Genomic DNA, 21,933 nt, shown 5'->3' on the forward strand with positions numbered 1-21,933 from the left:
CATTCTAGAATATTCTACTAGAGAAGCAGGGTGGAGACCACGAGGATGTTCTTCGGTCAACCAGTCCTGGGTGCACGTTCAGCCCTGCTGTGCACAAACTCAGTGGTTTGGGCCTGTCTCCTTTTCTGTAAGCTCATTCCCACCTGGCAGAGTTGCAGTAGGGGTGAGACCAGGCTGGAGCCACCTTGCCTCCTTCCCCTTCCCCCTGCATGCACCTGTGCTGTGTGGATGGGCTTCTTGGCTTTCTAGTGCCAGAAGGCAGTACCACTTGCCCCTTGCTGCTGCGTTTCTGGAGAGAGAGCGCACCTGGTTGCTGCCGCCATGATGTAGCAGATTGAATTGTTTTCCCCCAAAACCTATACCAAGCCCTAACCCCTGGTACCTATGAATGTGACCTTATTTGGAAATAGGGTCTTTGCCAATGTCATTAAGGATCCCAAGATCAGATCATCTTGGATTTAGGGTGGGACTTAAATCCTGACACTGATGTCCTTACCAAAGAAAACAGAGATCTGACGCACAAGAAAGGCCACGGGAAGACAGAGGCAGAGACTGGAGTTGTGCCACCACAACAAAGGAATGCCAGGAGCCACCAGAAGCTGCAAGAGGCAAGCAAGGGTCCTCATCAAGATGGAGGGAGCAGGCCCTGATGATACCTCTGTTCTCCACACCTGTGAGAGAACAAATTTCTGTTCTTTGAAGCCACCAAGTCTGAGGTAATTTGTTGCAGAGCCTAAGAAACTAACTCACATGGGCATCCTGGGTTATAGCAAGTGGTAAAGAATGTGGGCTCTGGAGCCAAGCAGCTTGGGTTTAAATCCTGGCTCCTCCGCTTGATGGGTGGGTAGCCTTGAACAAGTAATTTTACATATCTGAGCCTCAGTTTCCCCATATATAAACAGAAATCAGTAACAGCACTTCCTCCTAGGTTGTTGGGAAAGTTAAATGAGATCATAGATCCCATATAGCAGACCCTCAATGAACATCAGCAATTTCAATGATTAATATAATAGCCAGTTGCCCTGGCTGGTGTGGCTCAGTGGATTGAGTGCCAGCCTGCAAACCAAAGGGTTGCTGGTGCAATTCCCAGTCAGGACACATGCCTGGGTTGCAGGCCAGGTCCCCAGTAAGGGTCATGTGAGAGGCAATCACACATTGATGTTTCTTGATGTTTCTCTCCCTCCTTTCCTCTCTCTCTAAAAATAAATAAATAAAATCTTTATTTTATATATATATATAATGGCCAGACTACAGGGTCAGTGTGGGTTCCCAATTTGCTGTACCCCAGGGAATTTTTAAATCAATATTCTAATTCTCCCTATAACTACATATGGCTTTGTTGGTTCTGAATTTGTCTAAGGCCTATGAATAACTATGAATACTTTCTCCCTGTACTATTCAACAGCCACCAAACTGTAAATCCACTCTCCCTGCAACCTCCCCATTCAGCCTGGGCAGGAGTAGCCCCAGAGGCCCATCTCCACATTCCTCTGGCACCTCGGGCCCCTTTCGGAGCTTCAGCACCAGGCCTGGTGTATGCTTCTTTCTGTACCATTCCCATGTTCCCATCTAAAAAACTCAACCATAAGCTGTTTCATTCACTCTGCTTTGTCCAAAGCACCCACCATCTGGCCTAGGAGTGTTTGCTGAATGAGCAAGTTTACTATTCTCAGTATAAAATAGCACATGCTTTTAACTGCTCTAAATTTACATCACACAAGTTTCAAAGTTGCCCCCTTGTCTATTGTGAACAAATCTGTTCTCACCATTACCACATTCTTCCTGATTTTGTATTGTTCATCATTTCCACTTCTGCCTTCAACTTTCTAGGCTACAGAGCTCTGACCCCTTTCAGCTCCTGCCCCAGACCCTCCAGGACAGTCCCTGTCCCTCACTGTCATCCTGAGGAGCTCCCCGCCCCGACCCTGACTAAGACCACTTTGGAACTTTATGTACACAAAACAGGGTACAGGTTCCAAGCCCCATGTTGATCTGGCATTGTCTGGACTCTGTAGCCCCTGCAGCTGATGGAGAATGCAGAAATCTACTCCTGTGCTCCCTCCTGAGCCTGAGGCCTCCAGAACAGCTCCACCCAGAAACTCTATGGTCACCCAGAACCAACAGGCCCACCTAAAAGCCATTGTCAACCACCAAAAAGAGGCCCCTGCCCTCTCAGTCACACAAGATCTAGGACCATCTACCCCGGTGCCCTCACAGCCCATCACCAACTGGAACCTTCCTCTCCATTCCCCGAGAAGTTGAATCCCCAGCTGGACCCTCATGACCTTGTGCAAGGACAGCTCTCACTGCTTCTCTTCAGATCTGCCCTGGCTTGGGGCAACCCACCCAAAATGGTCCTCTGGTGTCTAAACACCTCCACTTGACTTTAATGCTCCTTGTCACCCAAAGATGCTCCCTCACCACTGAACTCACCCCCTCGAAACTCACACCCATGCAGTACACATCCCCTTACCTTCCAGGCACTCCCACCCCTCAGCTCCCCTGCTTAGCCATGCATGTGTTTCCTACCTTCTCAAACTGGCATTCCTGCTCCTCACTGTTTACTTGTGCAAAACCTCATCAGTCCTCACGGTGAACTGGACTACCCAGAGGAGGGTGCAGATTAGAAACAAAGAAAACTACAGATGCCACTGGTGGTCTCTGACCCAACATCTGAACCCCTCCCTGGAGACCCAGAACACATTCAGGCAGTGGGAGTGTTGCAGAGGGCTGAGGTCCTTCAGCGCGGGATGGAGCAGCACAAACCTAGTGTTAAATGGGTAACAACATGTTAATTATTTGCTGTGTGGCCCCAGGTAGGCCACACCCTCTCTGAGCCTCATTTTCCTATCTGCCTTCACTTGCCTACACAGTTTCCCTTGTGAGAGTCAAACAGGCACTGAAATGGCTTTGTAAATAGCAGAGCCTCTGTGAATGAGGGCAGCTGGCCTCCAGGTATCATCAGACTTTCTGGTGTCCCCTTGGAATGACCCTGTTTGCCCAGCCTCCGCACCCCTGACAGCTCTCTGCACTTATCATAGATAGATGGCTTTTAATTCCTGCATGCTAATGGCTTCACCTGTGTCAATGCCTTAGGAATAGGAGCCTCTGCTTCTGAGGGTGGCTCTCTCTTAATGCACAGCTGGGCTATGCATTACATAGCCCGAGTACATACATGCTCTTGCTGACTATTGAGCCCTTCACCATCGTCATCATCACCGCCACCATCCCTCTTCTCAGACAGCTGGGAAGTCCAGAGTGAGGCCCAGAGTCTGCCCGGGAAGTGGGCACAGGTAGGACCCCTCCTAAGGTTGACATCCCCACCCAGGCCCCACCATAGCTTCCTATACTCTGTTTATTATTTCAAAGCTAATAAAGCGGTAATTAATGTATTCTTATAATGTCCCTAAAGCCACACGCTTTATACACCCACAGCCCTTGCTTTTCTTCCCTTAGCCCCTCCTGGCCTGAGCCACTGCTGCGCAGCATGTCTGGGTGAGGGAGAAGGAGGTACGTCAGCACACGGCAGGCAGAGGTGGACTCTGAGGGCCTGGTTCCCTCCTGCAGACACTCCCGCCTACTTGCCATCCCTCCCTGCACACCCTGCAGCTTCTTCGACTCAAGAGCTGCCTCTTCTACCTGAGGCCCTGGGCTTGATCCCCCATAGACCCTGGCCCCAGTGTCTGCCCTGCCCACCACCTCCCCAGAGCTCTTCCCTGTCTCTGGGGAATCCAGAGAGTCTGTTCTGCATGAGAGAACCCACAGGAAATCAGCTTGTAGTCTGCCACTTCCCAGACAAATGGCCCTGACAAGGTCCAACAAGGGGCCCAGAGCCTGTCTCCCCCTCAGCCCTTCAGCCATTTCCAATTAGAGGGGCCTCTCCCAGGGGCCCCTGACACTCTCCCCAAGCAAGCAGGGAAGCTGCCAGATGCCTGCGGACTCCTTTCCTCCCCAGCCAGGGTTCACAGCCTGGACACTGAGTGCCTGTGAGGTCAGAAAGACCTGGCCTTCTGGGCAGAAGCAGCCCCCAGAATGAGGCAGGCAGAGACCACTGTCTAGGTAAAGAAAAAGTCACTCTTCTCCCAGGGGAAGCCTGGAGGGCAGAGGGAGTAGATTTAAGCCCCAACTCAGCCCCTGGGCCAGATGCTTGGTGCTGGCCATCAACTCTACAACCATAGGCCACGCCTCTTCCTCTGTACCCACAGGTCTCTAGGGTGACCACTTTAGCACTCCCAAAGGTGTCCAGCCCTTTGGAAGCCCTAAGCCCTATGCCCTGCCAAGGGAGGGAGGGAGGACAGAAGTAGAAAAGCCAGCAGCCACTTGCTGTAGCCCTGCCTGAGGCCAGCACATGCAGGGACCACCTCTCCCCAGCTCTGGGCCAGGGTGGGTCTCACTCATCAGGTGCCGTGGCAGTGGTGAGTGCTCAGAGCCAGAGAGCCAATAGCAAGATGCAAAATTACCAGCATCTCCCAGAGAGCAGAGCCCTGGCTGCAGAACCTTTGCCTGTCAGGAGGGACCAAGAAATGAGTACCTCCCAGGGAGGAGACACCTATAAAAAGGACCCTGGGGACCTTTGCCTTGGGGAAAGACAGTGCCTGGCCCCGGGTGGAGGTGCAGTAATGGGGCTGGGTGGGTGGTACCTAGTGACCACAAAAGTTGGACAAAGAGCAGCTTGTCAACCCTCCTCCCCTCTAACTGCTGGAAAGCTGACTACCCAGAGCCAGAGTCTTGCCAGGAAGCCAGAGTCGCAGGTGGGGCAGGGCCAGAGAGAGGAGCGGGAAGCCAGAGCTATGAGTGTGTGATGGTTACCAACAGTCAGGAGCCAAGAAATGCCAGGGAGAGGTGACTATGAGGGAGCGGGAGACAAACCCTGGCAGGAGCAGCCAGCAGCAGGCCAGGCTAAGTGAAAACCCTCCACCCCAACCCCTGAGAGGCCCCTCTCCTCCAGCCTTCCTTCCCCATCACCCACCTCAAGCTGGCCCCTTTCAAAGTAGTGCCAACCTTCCCAGAGCCTCCAGCCACCAGTCCCTCTCCTGGGTGGGGCTCCATTCACACCGGAGGCTTTATGTTCCCTACTGCCATCCCTGGCCACGGCCAGCCCCTTGACTGTCCTGGGAAAAGGTCCCAGGAACATTTTCCAAACCCTCACTCAAAGAACCATGCACTGTCAGCTCTGACCACCCTCAGGTCCAGTTCAGCAGACCTGGCTGCCCACAATAGGGGGGGCAGAAGGGCCCAAGCCCCGGGCATGGCAGGTCCTGGTATGAGTGTGTCTGCCACCCAGGGTTAGGGAGTCTCAAAATTCAAGATCTTTTGGGAGGCCCAGCTTACCCATCAGCACAAATAGCAGCTCACCCAGTCTGGCTACCCACCTCCCTGACTCAGCCCTAAGCTCCTGAGGTCAAGAAGGGAAGAGTACAGATAACAAACCCAACCAGGCCCCATGTGCTGCTGATGGAGGGGTTTCCCACTCCCTAAGACAAGGGGCCCCCCAGAAACTAGCTTTCCCAGGCTCTCTTATAACGCATCTCCTCCAGATGTCCCTGTTCCCCAACCACGTGGAGGCCCCAGGAAGCAAGAAGGAGAAAGACACAGAGCAGCTTCTTTTATAATAAGTGTTATATTGTGTTCCATGGGAGAATTGGAGACTCGTAGGCTTCCTGCCCCCAAAGAGACTTTCCTGCTCAGGAGGCTGGGGGCTTCTGGCCTCAGAGGTTACTGCAGGGACAGGGGTGGGAGCAGGAAGAGGGAGAGGAGGAGGAGCTGGGGAGGAGGTAAAAGGGGGATGAGGCAGTAAAGGAGGGGAGCAAGAATGAGGGAAATGAGGAGGAGGGGATTGAGGGACCTTCCCCTCAGGGGCCCACTTGCCCTCACCCTTGAGGACTTGGGGAAACCCATGTCCCAATGCCCCACCCATGGGGATCCAAGATCCCTAGGAGGAGAGGAAGGGATGGAGCCTCAGAATAGGGGACCAGAGCCTGGGGAATACAACTGCAGGGTCCTAAGATGGCAAGGGCATCTGTACCATCTAGGGACAAGGGTGTGGGGGAGGAAGGAGGACATCAGATTGGGGCACTGGGGTGGAGAGTAAGGACCTAGGGCTGAAGGTACAAGGATGGTGAAAGGGGGTGCATGGTCCTGGAGGAGACTAGGGCTGGGGGCTGGATGTGGGGGAGGAGTGATTTAAGAAGTGGGTTCAGAGGGGGAGATGATTTGCGAAACGGGAGCAAGGGGCATGGCAGGAAGTTATACAGGGATGGAAGGAGGCTGGGATGGGCTTCGGGCTGGCTACAAGTGTAGGCTGAGGGACAGGCAATAGGGATGCTCACAGGAAAATGGAGACTAAGGCCTGAGACCCAGACAAGGACATGGGGACTGAGGATCTGAAGAAAGGCGTCTAAGCAGGGGGCTGACACAGGAAGGTACATTGGGACAGAGAACTGACTGAGCACTTCTGGCTTTCGTAACTGTGCAAGGCTTCAGAACAAGTATGCTATACTAACTTTACAGGTTCAGAGAAGTTACTGACTTGCCCAAGGCCCGACAGTGGAGCCTGGATCTGAACTTAGTCTCCAGGTAGCTTTCACCCAAGGTGGGAGAAAGACAGGTGTCAGAGGACATTCTCATTTTGCCGGAGGAAACCAGGACACTGAGCTGCATGAGACCTGGACCATCTCTGGAAATGGACTCAGTATGTAGGTGGTTCCTTCCTGCTCTCTGGAACAGTGCAGAGGGGTAGTGCAGGGCTCACATCGAGGACAAGATCACCTCAGGTCTCTGGGTGTGTACCTGCCCCAGAGTGCGTGAGAGAGGGAGTTAGAACAGGGAGCCACCTTGCTCAGACTGGCTGGGAGGTCTCTGCCTCCTGGTCCTAGCTCAGCCCCTGTAGGAATAGGGTGTGCAGAGCTGGACCTAGGAGAGCTCCTTACCATCTGTCCTCCCTTTGCCCCCTCACCCTTATATTGGTGGGCACGTTCTCCAAGGACGCATGGAAGTTTTCCTCTGTGACTAGAGAGACAGAAAAGAGGAAGGGGAAATGGGGAGGGAAGGAAACGTGAGTTATGCAGGGTCCAGGTGGCACCTATGCCTCTGTGCTTGCCCTGCTGGAGCGGCCTGTGTAGGGCATTGGATCTTCCAAGCAAGGACTGGGCAAGCAGCGAGCTAAGCTCCCTAGTAGGAGGTATACGTCTGCCCTGAGCAAGGGAGATATTCAGGTCCTGTCCAGGCCGCAGTGGTGCCCAGGGAAACTCCTGCCCCCTCCCCCAAGGGGAAGGATTCACCTGTGCTGTCGTCCTGGAAGCCCAGGTTTGTAAAAGTCCCCACAGAGTCCTCATCTCACATTAGGAACCATTTCGTGTCCCCGGACCTGAATCAAGGCGCATGTGGTCACGGCAGGGCTGTGCCATCTGAGACCCCTTTACCACTCTCACCCCCACCCTCAGAGCGCTCACCAGTCTTCACCTTGGCCGCGCCTCCTTCGGGGACCCACCATGAAGACGCCGAATGCCGCCATCATCATCATCAGCAGCAGCAGCAGCAGCAGCAGCAGGACCGTGGCCCCCGCTAGGCCCCCAACCAGCGCCTTCCAGGAAACAGTCACCTCGCAGCGCGAGCCCAGGAACCAATACGTGTTCGTAGCGAAGCAGCTGGAGGAGGCAGCCACAGGTCACAGACCCTCACCACCTCCCTGGCAGGGTCATTCAGCACATTTACCCTGCAGGCGCTAGCAGGTGGGCGGGACTCCACCTGATGGCGAGTAGGCGTGGCTTAGAGGGTCTGGGGGCCTGGTTGGGCGAGGCCAAATGGTAGACCCAGAGGGCTGTGGGCGAAACTCCCGCTCGTGGGCGGGCCTCACCGGCTCTTCTCTAGAAAGCACTGGCCCTGGTTACAATTGATGGCGCCATCCACTCCCGACCTGCATTTGGTGATGCAGCGGAGCCGGTTCTCCTCCACCAAGGGAAAGTAGAAATTCTCATAACCCTGGGCAGCGGTGCGGCGACAGATGGCTGGGAAGATGGGGTGGGGAGGGTGGAGACAGACAGTGACCTCATCCACTCAACTCAGGGCCCTGGTTATAATGATGCTGAAAATGGATGTCAGGACTACATTTCCAAGAGTGGGGTGTCGTGGGGTAGACCCTGGGATTACATGAGGGGAGGGCAGGCCAGGGCCCCAGGATCCGCACCCTCTCCTCACCTTCCTTGCTGCCCAGGAAGGGCAGTACTGGAGGGCCACCTCACATGCCTCCCTAGAAGGTCTCTCCATCATCCCCAGGGAATTCCAATGGGCAGATGTTCCTGATGAGAGGAGTCATGGCCTCCAGAGACCACTCAGCCCTTTGCCCTTCCCTCACCTTCCGGGGTCAGCTCCGTCGTGTTGTTGTTCACCTTGATGGAGTCATGCTTAAAACACAGGGCTGGGGGGACACAGGCACAGGTGGCATTGGGTGGGAAAGGTCAAGGGTTCATGGGCACGGAAGCAGGGCAAGCACAGGGAATGGCAGCAAGGGCTCTGTCAGTAAGGGGAACGTGTGGATAGGCTGCAAGGGAAGGCTCCTTTGGCCTCCCTCATCATATCCACGACTAATCAGGAATCCTCAGCAATCCTGGAAACCTTGGGAACTGTCATTGGTCTCTTCCCCAGAACCCAGGTTCTGTCAAGTTCCTCCTTAGTCCCATTCTTGACCCAGTTAGCTGAGGACCTGTGTCCCCTCTCAAAATCTGCTGGAGATATCATGAGGTTGGCACCTGAACCCAGGAGACCCCTGTCTGAACTAGGACAGGCTGGGATGGCAATTGGGATGCTGACCCCTCCTTGCAGCCCAAGGCCCACAGCCTCAACTCACTCTGGTTATTCGGACAGCTGTTCTTGCTGGCATTCTGGAGTTCCTCCTTCAGGGCTGTCTTCACCTTCTCATACTCATTCTCCAGCTGGACACTGAAGGGCAACTCCAACAGAACCAAATAGTCTACCACGATACTTCCATTCCTGAGGGAGTCGAGGGGATCAGGGGCCATTAAAGGTGTCCAGGCCTGGGACACATAGATTCTGAGAAGGACACCTCCAGGACCAACCATGGGTGCACATATTGGGAAGAAGGGGGCCAGAGACAATGAGCTGGGATTTCAGACATTATGTTCAGAAGGAGCTGCCAGCATCCCTGAGTTGGTCAGTTTGGGAAGGCAGGACAAGGAATGATTGCCATTCTTTTGCATTGCTTCAAGCTGTTACCAAACCAGGCCATCCTGGACTCTCTGCCTCACTCATACTGACCCACCCAGCAGACCAGATGCCAGCCAAAGACAGACTAGCTACAGTCCAGACACCAGGCTTCCCACCAGCCCACATGCACCACCTCACTGCATGTCCCATGCAATCCCTCTACTTAAAATGCACTTAAAAAGGTAATGGTGGCTTTACTCCTACAGAGAAATTACCCCAGAAAATGATCTCTAAAGTCCCCCATGGTCCTGGTCAGGTGGCTCAGTTGGTTGGAGCATAGTCCCATACACCAAAATGTTGTGGGTTTGATCCCTGGTCAGGGCACCCACTGGAGGCAACCAATCCATGTTTCTCTCTCACACTGTTGTTTCTCTCTCTCTTTATCTATCTATCTTGTTGCCTCTCTCCCCCCATCCCTCCCTCTCTAAAATTAATAAATATATCCTTGGGTAGGGATTTAAAAAATGTCCACCGTGGAGTGATTTCCTTGCATACCCTCTTCATCCCTCTCTTTATGAAATCTTATGATTTCCAAAACCAAGGGATGTCTTCTCCAGCCTTTCTTCGCACCCACTTCCCCCACCTAACACTATCTCTGTGACCCCAGAAGAGTCTCTTACCTCAGGGACAGGATCTCCACATCCTTGAACCCCTGCATGTTTCGGTAAACATTCTTCATCTGAAATGCCAAGGATCCCTGGGCTCATGTCTAAACCTCCAGACCTAAGGAGCCCAAGCTCAGCTCCAGGTGAGGACCTTTGAGTCTCTTCCCCTTTCTCCTCACCTGATTCTTGAAGGTGTTGCTGAAATCCATGTAGGCCTCAGAAGTGTTGTCACTGAGGCACGGGGTGAATGTCTGTTGAACAGACACCTCCATGCTCACTTCAGCATCTACCATTTCTGAACACAACACGCTCTGTTCTAATCATCATCTACTCCTATCCAACATCACCACCACCACCCCAACCCAGGGGTTCTTGCCATGCCCCTCCCCATATTCTCTGAGGACTAACCGAATAACAGGAGGGAGAGACATAGGAATTGCGGGATAAGTTGTCCTGAGATGGGGGAAAGAAAGAAGTTGGGATGCACCAAAGTCAGACCTGTGGTCTCAGTCTCTCCCTTGTCTGCCCCAGTGGGAGACAATAATGGTCCCCAAAGATGCTTATGTCCTAATTCCCAGAACCTGTGAATATGTTATATTACATGGCAAGGAGGAATCAAAGTTACAGGTGTAATTAAGATTACTAATCAGTTGAATTTAGACTTTAATATGTGAAAATCAACATAAATTATTCAGGTGGGCCCGATATAAGCACAAGGTCCTTAATAGTGGAAGAGGGAGCAGGGAAAGTCAGAACTGGTCAGAGGAAGATGTGAGGGTGGAAGAAAGTCATAGACGCGATGTTGCTGGTTTTGAATATGGACAGAGGGGGTCTTGAGACAATCAATGTAGAAGGATCCAGAATCTAGAAAGGGTGAATAAATAGATCCTTTTAAAAGGAACAAAGCCCTGCTGGAACCTTAATTTTAGTGCAGCAAGGCCCACATTGGGTTTTTAATCTACAGAACTGTAAAATAAGACATTTATACTGTTTCAGCCACGAAATTTATGGAAGTTTCCTACAACAGCAATTAGAAACTAATAGCTCTGAGCAGTTCAGACTGGGGAGAGGTCCCAGAGGGACTGTGGTGTCAGCCACCTTCTGGAGGTGAGGAAAGAGAAGAGGCATGAGATGGGATGGGAGAAGGCTTGGGAGATAAGGCAGGGATGAAGGTATCCATGGCTCCAGGTCAACCACAGGGCTGGGCCCAGGGAGAGTCAGGGGCACCTTCCAGGAGAAAGTGCATAGGGCAGGACTCTGGCCACTCACTCAGTTCCACCTGTTCCACAGCAAACTCGCACTGGGAGCCATGGAAGGTACTGTGGCTGTGGCACTTGAGGCCATCACATTGACCTCCGTTCTGGCATCTGATCTCCTGGAGCTCATAGTGGTCCCCAGAGAACCCCAAGTGACAAAGGCAATGGCCTTGCATCCAGGTGCCACCACTGTCACAGGTGCCTGGGTAGCACAGGAGGAAAGGGAATTTCAGGATAGAACCAGACATTGAATACATGGGAATTTAGTAGGGGGGAAAGGAGGTCCAACCTGGGGTGGTGGTCAGTCGAGATGATGTGGTCATCTGAGTAGTGGTCAAAGTTGTCCTGGGTGATGTAAAAGTGGTGGGAGTCTGAGTGGTGACCACTGATATCTCTGGAGTTCTGGTCGTGGTTGTACTGGGGTGTGTCGACTTGCTCAACATCATCATGACAGTTGGAAAACTGCTGCTTTGCCTCATGGTCAGTGGGAGTCTGGTAAAGCTGGACACAGGTGGGGTGGTTACAGAGTAGGAGCTCATCCAGGTACCACTAGTGGGTCTTCGTGTTCTCATTGAAACTGTACTAATGGGAATGGTCCCAGGACTGAGAGAATTAGGGACGTCAGTTATGATGTTGGTGGGATCAGTTTCCAAATCTGAAGTAGAAGTGTCCGTATGTGTAGGAAATACTGCTGTCATACTGGTGGAACTAGAAGGGGTGGTGGCCGTCTCAGCAGTAGAGGTAAAGACCGGTAATGGGATAGTGGGAGTAAAAGTAACTTTACTGTTTGGATCAATTTCTATGCATAGAGTGGTGGGAGAAGTAGGCACTATTGTAACGGATGTATATTCTGGATATGGAGTGGTGGGAGAAATCAAAACAGTCGGAGTAGTTTCAATAGAAGAGGCTATTGGAGAAGATATGATCGAAGAAGTTTTTGTAGCTTCACATGAAGTAGGAGAAGCAGTGACAGAAGAACGTGTACCTGCAGTGACGGTTTGTGAGGAATGGGGAGAATTTGTGGAGACAGCAGAGAGCATTGAACTAGCACTGGTGGAAGAGACAGAAGACAGACTTGTTATTTCAGATGTTGAAGAAGAGATAATGGTACTAAAAGAACTGATTACTGCATTTGTAGATGTACTCACTGAAGGAAGAAGGGGCATGAAAGACACACTTGAAAATGTACCCAAAGTTATGGAGAGCAAAGCATCATCTCTAGTCGTAGTGGCAGAGACTGAGGTGCTATTGGCTGTTGTTGCTGCATTGTGTGTGGTGGGGGATGATGTGATGGTATCGGTGCAGGTGGCCAGCCTACTGGATGAGGTGTGTCAAGGTGAGTTCAGTCATGGGGATCAAGGACCTGAGGGTGCCTGTGGATGTGAAAGTGACCCGTGTTGAGGCAGTGGTAGGGATCTCAGTTCTGACAGTAGATGGAGTAGTGGCTGTGGATGTGTGCATGGTGCCAGAGGTAGGGGCAGTGACTGTGGGTGTGCTTCCCGTGGAGGAGCCCTGTGAAGTACTGATGCCTGGAGTAGCTTGAGTCACAGTCGGGGTGGAGGTTGGGTCCCTGAGGGTGGGAGCAGTCATGGATGCTGCCACTGTGGAAGGAGTGAGTGAGGTTGCTGTGACTGAGGTGGCAGGGGTCAAAGTGTCAGCAGAAGTGGTGACTTCAGTCATGACCATAGTGACAGTAGTGGAGGGGATTTATGGGTGGGTGGGGCCTGAGTAGTAGAGCGTGTAGTAATCAAGGAGGACAGGGGTGTTGTGTTTATGCTGAAAATGGGCCCTGGCTGTGTGGCTGAAACAGGCTTAAAAGACAGAAGCACGCTGCTGGTGGACATCAGGATACTAGTGGTCCCTGGGGTAGAGGTGATGGATGTGGGAGAACTGACTGTTTCTGTGGGAGTGACTGAGGATGTCACTGTGGGAGTAGAAGTCCTCTCTGTTGTGACAGTCTCTGTGGAAACGTCACTGGTAGGGGTAAGTGTGGTCTTCGGGGTAGATGTGGCATAAGAGGTTGTGTCTGTCGTCCTGCCTGTCTGTGTAGAGACTGCAGTTTTTTATTCTGGTTCTGTGTTTGTGGATGTCTGCTGTGTATCTATGGTAGTCCCTGTTAGGCTGCATTCATAGGATGTCATTGTAGCCGAAGGTACTGTGCTTGCTACAGTTTTTGATGATGTGTTTAGAGATGGTGTGTTACTTCCTGTCACAGCTGTTGTATAAGTGTTGGGCAAGGCCACCTGAGTCATTGTTATGCATGTAGTGGTGGGGTGAGTGGTGGTGACTACTAGTCTGGTTGTTTTGATGCACTCTTCAGTGCTCCTACAGACTATTGTAGTAGGTGGAGTGGTTTCTACCTTGATGACAAACTTGGATGTCGGAGTTGTTGGGGTGTTGGAATTGATTGGAGATTTGAGAAATGTTTCAGAAATATGTTTGAAATGTAGAGAGGTGTTGAGAGTCATAGTAATGTTTTCCCTCCTGCCAGGAGTGGGAGAAGTAGTTTTAGGGGTGCTGAGTGGCCACCCGGTTTTGCCTTTGGAATGTGGGTAGTGACTGAGAGCAGCATGGGCTGCTCCTTCCCTGGGGAGGAGTGCATTAGAAGGGTATGTGGCTGTGGATGAAGTTCCTGCATTGCAAATAGAACAACAGAATTTATTTATAGGTCATTTTGTCATCATAATACCCCATAGGTTGTTCACTATTCATTTTTCCATATGTGTAACATAGAAGGCAGGAAGTGCTATTGCTTATTCCCAGTCAGTGGCACTTTGGGCCTGAGGACTCTCAGGTTCTGAAGGCCAAAATTATCTGCTCCCCAGAGCAGCCTCTTCAATGGTAAGGGAGGTGGGAGACACCTTCAGTACCTCGTCAACCTCGTCTGAGTGTCTGTCCTTCCAGCTCTGGGATGGTCACTTACAGGTTCAGGAAAGGCTTCTGCCTTCTGCCCTTGACACCCCCACTCCTTCCTCCTTGCTCCCTTCCATTACTCTGCTTCCTCCTCCCTCCTCCACCTGATACCCGGAAGTCCCGGTCCCTGCTCGCTCTGCTCCTCCCCCTGTGACTCAGTGCTGTCTGGGCTGACTCTCCTCTTCATTAGAAAGAGAGGAGGACCTAGCCAAAGTGGAGCTGGAGGTGGGGACACATCCTGGGCACCAGGAGATGAGGGGTCAGAGAGGAGAAAGCTGCATAAGAACAGCAAAGGGAAGACCAAAGACTGAAGCTCAGACTCTATTGAGACTGAGAGATAAGGAAAGAGGACCACACAAGCTGAAGGACAGGACAGAGAAGGATACTGCCAAAAAGAGATCCCTCAGGACTTCTGGACAAGATGGAGGCATAGGTAGATATGCTTTGCTTCCTCAAACAACCAAAAGAAGGACAACAACCAATTTATAAACAAACAAAAAGAAAAAACAACCAGAACTGCAAGAAAATTGAACTGTATGGAAGTCTGACAACCAAGGATTTAAAGAAGAAACATTCATTCAGACTGGTAGGAGGGGTGGAGATGGGCAGCCAGGGTAGAGAGGATACACATCAAGACTGTGGCTGGTGGACCAGGCAGTCCCACATTTATGTTCGGATAAACCAGGAGGAACAACTGGGGATAGAGAGACAGACCACAAAAACCAGGGTCCCAGTGAGGTTAAAAAAAAAAGAAAAGAAAAGAAAAATCCTCAAAACCTCTGGCTATAAAATCCTGTGGGGGTTGCAGATGTGAGAGAAACTCCCAGTGTCCCAGGAGCATCCACTGGAGGGACCCATAGGGTCCTAGAATGTACACAAACTCACCTACCTGGGAATTAGCACCAGAGGGGCCCAATTAATTTGTGCATAGAGGGGGAAGTGACTGAAAGCTGGGTTAGCAAGCAGCATTGTTCCCTCTCTGACCCCTCCCCCACAGACAGTGCCACAACACAGTGAAGTGCATTGCCTCACCCTGACTATAATACCTAAGGCTACACACCTTAAAGTGTAGCAGGTGTGCTGATACAAAGGAATATGGCCCAAATGAAAGATTAGATCAAAATACCAGAAAAAGAACCAAGCAGCAAGAAGATAGGCAACCTGTCAGATGCAGAGTTCAAAACACTGGTAATCAGGATGCTCACAAAATGATTGCATTCAGTTGCAAAATGGAGGAAGACATGAAGGCTACTCGAAGTGAAATAAAGGAAAATATACAGGAAACCAACAGTGAAGGGAAGGAAATCAGGACTCAAATCAACAATTTGGAGCAACAGGGAGAAATACACATCCAACTGGAACAGAATGAAGAAAACAGGAATTCAAAAAAAAAAAAATGAGGAGAGGCTTAGGAACCTCTGGGACAACTTTGAGCACTCCAACATCTGAATCATAGGGGTGTCAGAAGGAGAGGGAAAAGAGTAACAAACTGAAAGCTTACTTGAACAAATAATGAAGGAGAACTTCCCCAATCTGGCAAAGGAAATAGATTTCCAGGAAGTCCAGGAAACTGCCCAGAAAAAAAGCCCAGAGAGTCCCAAAGAAGTTGGACCCAAAGAGGAGCACACCAAGGTGCATCATAATTAAGTTACCCAAGATCAAAGATAAGGAGAGAATCTTAAAAGCAGCTACAGGAAAGGAGACTTTTACCTACAAAGGAGTGCTCATAAGACTGTCAGCTGATTTCTCAAAAGAGACCTTGCAGGTGAGAAGGTGCTGGAAAGAAGTATTCAAAGTCATGAAAGGAAAGGACTTACATCTGAGATTACCCTATCCAGCAAAACTATCATTTAGAATGGAAGGACAGATAAAGTGCCTCCTGGAGAAGGTAAAGTTAAAGGAGTTCATCATCACCAAGCCATTATTAAATAAAATGTTAAAGGAACTTATCTAAGAAATAGATCAAAACTATGAACAGTAAAATGACAAACTCACAACTATCAACAACTGAACCTGAAAAGCAAAACCAAAAACTAAGCAAACAACTAGAATAGGAACAGAATTATAGAAATGGAGATCACATGGAGGGTTATCAGCAGGGAGGGGGAGGAGGGAGAATGAGGGGAAATTTACAGGGAATAAGAAGCATAAATGGTAGGCATAAAATAGACAGGGAGGTTAAGAATAGTATAGGAAATAGAGGAGCCAAAGAATTTATATGTATGACCCATTGACATGAATAAGGAAGGGGGCAAGAAATGTTGGAGGATAGGGGTGAGTGTAGGATGGAGGGGGGATAAAGGGGAGAAAAAATTAGGACAACTGTAATAGCATAATCAATAAAATATGCTTTTTGAAAAAGGAAGCTGACCCTGAGTGGACAGGTAGTCTAGGCACTTTCCACTGGCAAATGCTGTAGTTGCATGAGTCTTCTCTGCCACTAACTCACAACATTAGGACACCTTTGTCTCTCATTCTTACCACTTGTAAAATGAGACTGATGACATTTATAGAAAGAGGGGTTCATGTTTGTAAACTAATTTACCCAGTGGGAGAAATAGAGTAGGTAATAGAAAGTATATTTATTTTTATTATTAACACTCACAGGTAAACCTTAAGGTCTCCAGGACTCATGCCTGCCTGCTGAGGGATCTCTTTTTAAAAGTACATTTTATTGATTATGCTATTAGAGTCATCCCATTTTTTCTCCCCTTTCTCCCATTCACCCCCATCTCTCCAGCATTCCCCACCCCCTTAGTTCATGTCCATGGGTTGTACATATAAGATCTTTGACTTCTCCATTTCCCACATTATTCTTAACCTCCTATTTTCTACCTACTATTTATGCTTCTTATTCCCTGTACATTTTCTCCCATTTTCCCTCTAGTCCTCCTGAGTGATAACCCTCCACATGATCTCCATTTCTGTGATTGTGTTCCTGTTCTAGTTGTTTGCTTAGTTTTTGCTTTTGTTTTTTAAGTTCAGTTGTCAATAGATGTGAGTTTGTTGTCATTTTACTGTTCATCATTTTTGATCTTCTATTTGTTTTTTGAGCAATATTTTAAACATTTATTTAATTACCCTGGCTGGTGTAGCTCAGTGGATTGAGTGTGGGCTGCGAACCAAAGTGTCGCAGGTTTAATTCCCAGCCAGGGTACATGCCTGGGTTGCAGGCCATAACCCCAGCAACCGCACATTGATGTTTCTCTCTCTCTCTCTATCTCCCTCCCTTCCCTCTCTAAAAAATAAATAAATAAAATCTAAAAAAAAAATTATTTAATTACCTATTTTTAGAGAAAGGGGAAGGAAAGGAGAAAGAAGGGAAGAGAAAGATCAATGTGTGGTTGCCTCTTGCACACCCCCTACTGGGGACCTGGCCCGCAACCCAGGCATATTCCCTGACTGGGAATCAAACCAGCAACCCTTTGGTTTGCAGCCCACGCTCAATCCACTGAGCTACACCAGCCACTCACTGGCTCTGCTGTAGCCCCACTTTCCATCACTTCCCTCCCTTCCCACAAGCAAACTGTGCCCTTTCAAGTGCTGACTCCCAAGTCGTTGGGTTTGTGTACATTCTAGGATCCTGTGGGCCTCTCCAACAAACTATCTCTGAGATTGGGAGTTTCTCCCACCTTTGCAACCCCATAGAAATTTATAGCTAGAGGTTTTGAGTCTTTAGTTTCCCAGTCAGCCAGCTGCTGCCTCGCTCACCATAAACAACCCAGATATCCCTGAATAGGAAACTAGAATGACTATGGAAAGCCACACTATGCTTGAATCAAAAAGAATGGTACCAACATGGAAAGACCTTCAGATGTCTTGTTCAGTGGAACCAGTAAACACAGTTTTGTTAAAACACACACACACACACATATCCTATAAACGTGTGCACACAAGTGAGTATAACTGCACTCAAAATTTGGAAAGAGGCTCACCTACCCCAATAACAGGGGTAAGGGTGGTTCAAAGAAGCATGAAAGAACCAAGGTTGGGAATGATAGTGAACTTAGGCTGTACCTGTAGTTTTTACATTAACAAAGATTATTACCTCCTTGAACAAACTCTAGCCAGGATCCTCTGAGCCCTCTTCTCAACTAAGCCTCAAACTTGGCTTATAAAGACTTGAACAAACATTAACTTAGTTTCTAACAGTTCAAGGACATTCCCTAGCATGACCTCAGCCCTCCTTGAAGTGAGTGTTTGCCTAAGAAAACTCAAGGCTGCCACAATAACTGACTGTTCCAGCCAACACCTGATGATAGTGCCCTGTCCCAGCCTATGGAGAGAGTAGGAGCCTGATGTTAATAAATATCACTTAGCAAACCTGGATGAGTTTCACATGGACCAACCCCTCATCCCCTTTTTTGTAATTTTTCACTTTCCCGACTCTCCTGAGGCCCTGCTTACCTGCCTCCCTATTCCCTCAGTCTCTCTCTTTAAACGCCTAGTTACCCCTGCAAATCAAAGTGGAGTTCAATTCATGCTGGACTCTTTTTCCTATTGCAATAGTGTATTACTGATTAAGAATCTGTCCTTACCACTTTAACTAGCATCTGGCTTTGTTTATCTTTAACAACTTGGAGACTATATTATGTGTTGGAAGGTAATTTAAAAATAATTTAGAGGAGGATTCTAGGAATTTTGTGGGGTATGACACACAAAGAATTCATCCCCATCTAGACAACAATTCCATTTGCACAATCAGTCTAATGTAACTATTTTTGCAATTCTAGAGTCTGTTGAGGGCTTGCAACTCCAGGGGAAGACCAAGTTAGTAAATTTCAGTTAATTTTGGTAAATTACAGCTTTAGCACAGTAGCAGCTACCCATCCCACACTCTCAGCCACATGGCAAGCAGCTGTGTACTTGTTCCTGGAGCAGCTTGCCCATGGCTTATGGGAGCTAGGGTAGGCAAAAAGGACCACATATTCCTGTATTTTGGGTCCGTGCTCTAATCAGTAATTGCTGCTTCTGATTACAAAGGTGCAAGAAAAGAAACAGCTAGCCACTGTTACTGTACCTCTCCCAATTCTTGCAGGCCCCTCCCCCACTTCCAGGGGATTTAAAGGGCTGGTACTCTTTCCTTCCCACTCCCCCCTCCCTTTTTTTTGCTTTTCCGCTTTTAGGAATCAGAAATTAAAGACTAGGACATTAAAAAACTGCATTCCTGGGAAAAATCAGAAAGTGACCATGTATGCCCAGGCAAAAGTTGAGAACAGGCTTGAGAAGACTTTAGTTTACACCTCATGCTGATCCTTGGAACAGAGACCACCTACAATAAAAAAAAAAGGAAGGAAGGGAGGAAGGAGAGAAGGAAGGAAAGAAGGAAGGAAGGAAGGAAGGAAGGAAGGAAGGAAGGAAGGAAGGAAGGGAAAATGCATAATAAACAATAACAACAAAAAAAAAACAGCAAACCCTGGGGAAGGAAGAAAATCTGACTTCCAGAGTTACTACACTATTAAATTCAAATTTTCAGTGTTCAACAAAAAAAATCACAAGGCATACAAAGAAACAGGAAAGTGGTCCATTCAAAGAAAAACTATAAACAGAAACTGTCCCTGAAGAAGGAAGATATAGAGAGTCAAGAAGTTTATGCGTGAAACTAAATGAAAAATCAATAAACAGATAGAAAGCATAAGAAAGAAACCAAAAAGAAATTCTGAAATTGAAAAGCACAATAACTGAAATTAAAAAAATTTACTAGAGGGATTCAAAGGCAAATTTGAGCAGGCAAAAGAAAGAATCTACAACTTGAAGATAGAACAATGGAAATCATTGAGTCTAAAAAAAAACAGGAATAAAAAAAGAGTGAAGAAAAAAAAGCCTAAGGGACCTGTGGGACATTAAAAACCAGGCCAACATCACATTGTGGGAGTCCCAAATAAAGAGAGGGACAGAGAGAATATATGAAGAAATACTAACCGAAAACTTCCCAAATTTGATGAAGGACATGAATATAAATATCCAGGAAGCTCAGCAAACTCCAAATAAGATGAACTCAAAGAGACCCAAGATACATTATAATCAAACTTTCAAAAGACAAAGACCAGGTAAGAATCTTGAAAGCAGCAAGAGAGAAGCAAAATGTCACTTATAAGAAATCCTCAATAAGATTACTAGCAGAGAGGAGTGGCTACAGCATCAAGTAGAGAAGGCAGGACCCTGAACAGGAGCAGGAGCTGGGTGGGCACCATGGCAGGGATCACCAATACTGAGGTGGTGAAACGCAAGGTCCAAGTTCTGCATCAGCAGGCCAATGATGCAAAGGAGAGGGCCCAGCACCTCCAGCTGGAAGTGGAAAGAGAAGATGGCCCGGGAACTAGCTAAGACTGTGGTTGTCTCCTTGAACCATAGGATTCAGCTGGTTGAAGAAGAGCTGGACCATGCTTGGGAGCACCTGGCCACTGCCCTGCAAAAGCTGGAGGAAGCTGAGAAAGCTGCTAATGAGAGAAAGGTATGAAGGTTATTGAAAACTGAGCTTTAAAAGATGAAGGAAAGAGGAAACTCAATTCAAAGAAGCTAAGCACACTGCAGAAGAGGCAGATAGGAAGTATGAAGAGGTGGCTCATAAGTTGGTGATTATTGAGGGGGACCTAGAATGCACAGAGGAACAAGCTGAGCTGGCAGAGTCCCGTTGCTGAAAGATGGATAAGCAGATCAGACTGGCTGAGCGGAACCTAAAGTGTTTGAGTGCTGCTGAAGAAAAGTACTCACAAGAAGAAGACAGATGAGAGGAAGAGATAAAGATTCTTACTGATAAACTCAAGGAGGCAGAGACCCCCACTGAGTTTGCTGAGGGACTGGTAGCCAAGTTGGAACACACAGTTGATGATTTGGAAGGTAAACTGAAATGCACCAAAGCGGAAGAGCTCTATTCACAAAGGATGCTGTACCAGACTCTGCTTGACTGGAATGAGATGTATAGCACCCCAGTCCTGCCCTGCCACTGCTTCTCCCTCTGACCCTGTCTATCTCTGAGTAACATGGGGCAGAAGTTGACTTTGAAACTGAGGGCTGATCTTTAACTGGAAGGCTGCTTTCCCCTTTTGCTTCTGCACCATCCCCTCCCCTCAATGTCTTTCTTGCCAAACTGTCTCTGCCTCTCCCCAGAGATTCTGGTTGGGATAAAGGCTGAGCACCTTTGGGAACATTTAGGGAATGTGAACACAATGCAAAGTGTCTTTAAAAGCATGTTGTGATGTACACATTTTGTAATTACCTTTTTTGTTGTTGTAGCAACCATTTGTAAAATATTCCAAATAATTCCACAGTTCTCAAGCAGCAATCTAATCCCTTTCTCACTTTTAGAAGGTAATTTTTCACCTTATCCATATTACCCTCTCCATAGGGGATGGAAAGAAGTATGGGCCTTCCTTATTGACAGCCAAACAGAGCCCAGAGAAAGACTCCACTGTGAGGAATCATTGCTTTGTGCAGAGTATGAGCCAAACCAGAAAGGTGATTCCAGAAGTTAGAAAAAAAATGATGTTCAGGTTTTAACTTTAAGGTATTTGGGAGCAATTATTATTTTTTCATCAGAAGTGACTAAATTAAAACAGTGAGAACTCTGAGACCAAATCCTTGTCCCACCTCTGTTACAGGGTACAGCCAAGAGGGGGGACCCCAAATGGACATTTGAAATGGGGTCCAGAACTTAAGGTGTCCAGGAGATTTTAAAATGTCTCCACCCCCGCCCCATGGTGTGGGTTGGGGGAAGGGACAAATGGAGCAAGGCCATTGAGAGCTGTTTTGCATAGCAACAGCCTTGCAGCTACCCTCTGGTGTGGTCATTTAACATATCTATAGCCTTTGGCTGGTCGCTTAGATATGTTAAATAGCTGTGATCATCTCTGAGCCAGGGGAATGGAAGTAACTTCCCCACCAACACATGACTGGGGGCAGATCCCCCCAAGGTACAGCGCCTGCGTGGGAGCTTG

The 21,933-nt window shown here is 48.7% G+C and overlaps 1 protein-coding gene and 1 pseudogene across 1 annotated transcript in view; one reads left to right on the top strand and one right to left on the bottom strand.

The window, feature by feature from the left end:
• The window catches only part of MUC17 (mucin 17, cell surface associated), a 28,504-nt gene extending 15,169 nt beyond the window's left edge, over positions 1 to 13,335 (bottom strand). Inside the window, exons 1-9 of the mRNA XM_045819341.1 lie at positions 13,287 to 13,335; positions 11,373 to 11,933; positions 11,097 to 11,285; positions 10,007 to 10,122; positions 9,843 to 9,901; positions 8,846 to 8,988; positions 8,354 to 8,416; positions 7,856 to 8,006; positions 7,462 to 7,646 (exon numbers count right to left, since the gene is read on the bottom strand). Coding sequence (XP_045675297.1) covers positions 7,462 to 7,646; positions 7,856 to 8,006; positions 8,354 to 8,416; positions 8,846 to 8,988; positions 9,843 to 9,901; positions 10,007 to 10,122; positions 11,097 to 11,285; positions 11,373 to 11,933; positions 13,287 to 13,335 — 1,516 coding nt within the window. The remainder of the gene's footprint in view (positions 1 to 7,461; positions 7,647 to 7,855; positions 8,007 to 8,353; positions 8,417 to 8,845; positions 8,989 to 9,842; positions 9,902 to 10,006; positions 10,123 to 11,096; positions 11,286 to 11,372; positions 11,934 to 13,286) is intronic.
• Positions 13,336 to 20,188: 6,853 nt separating this feature from the next.
• On the top strand, positions 20,189 to 20,958 carry LOC123806304 (annotated as a pseudogene).
• Positions 20,959 to 21,933: the final 975 nt, after the last annotated feature.

This window comes from Phyllostomus hastatus, unplaced genomic scaffold (genome assembly GCF_019186645.2).
Source record: "Phyllostomus hastatus isolate PE091 unplaced genomic scaffold, TTU_PhHast_1.1 phas_scaffold_385, whole genome shotgun sequence".
NCBI lineage: Eukaryota > Metazoa > Chordata > Mammalia > Chiroptera > Phyllostomidae > Phyllostomus > Phyllostomus hastatus.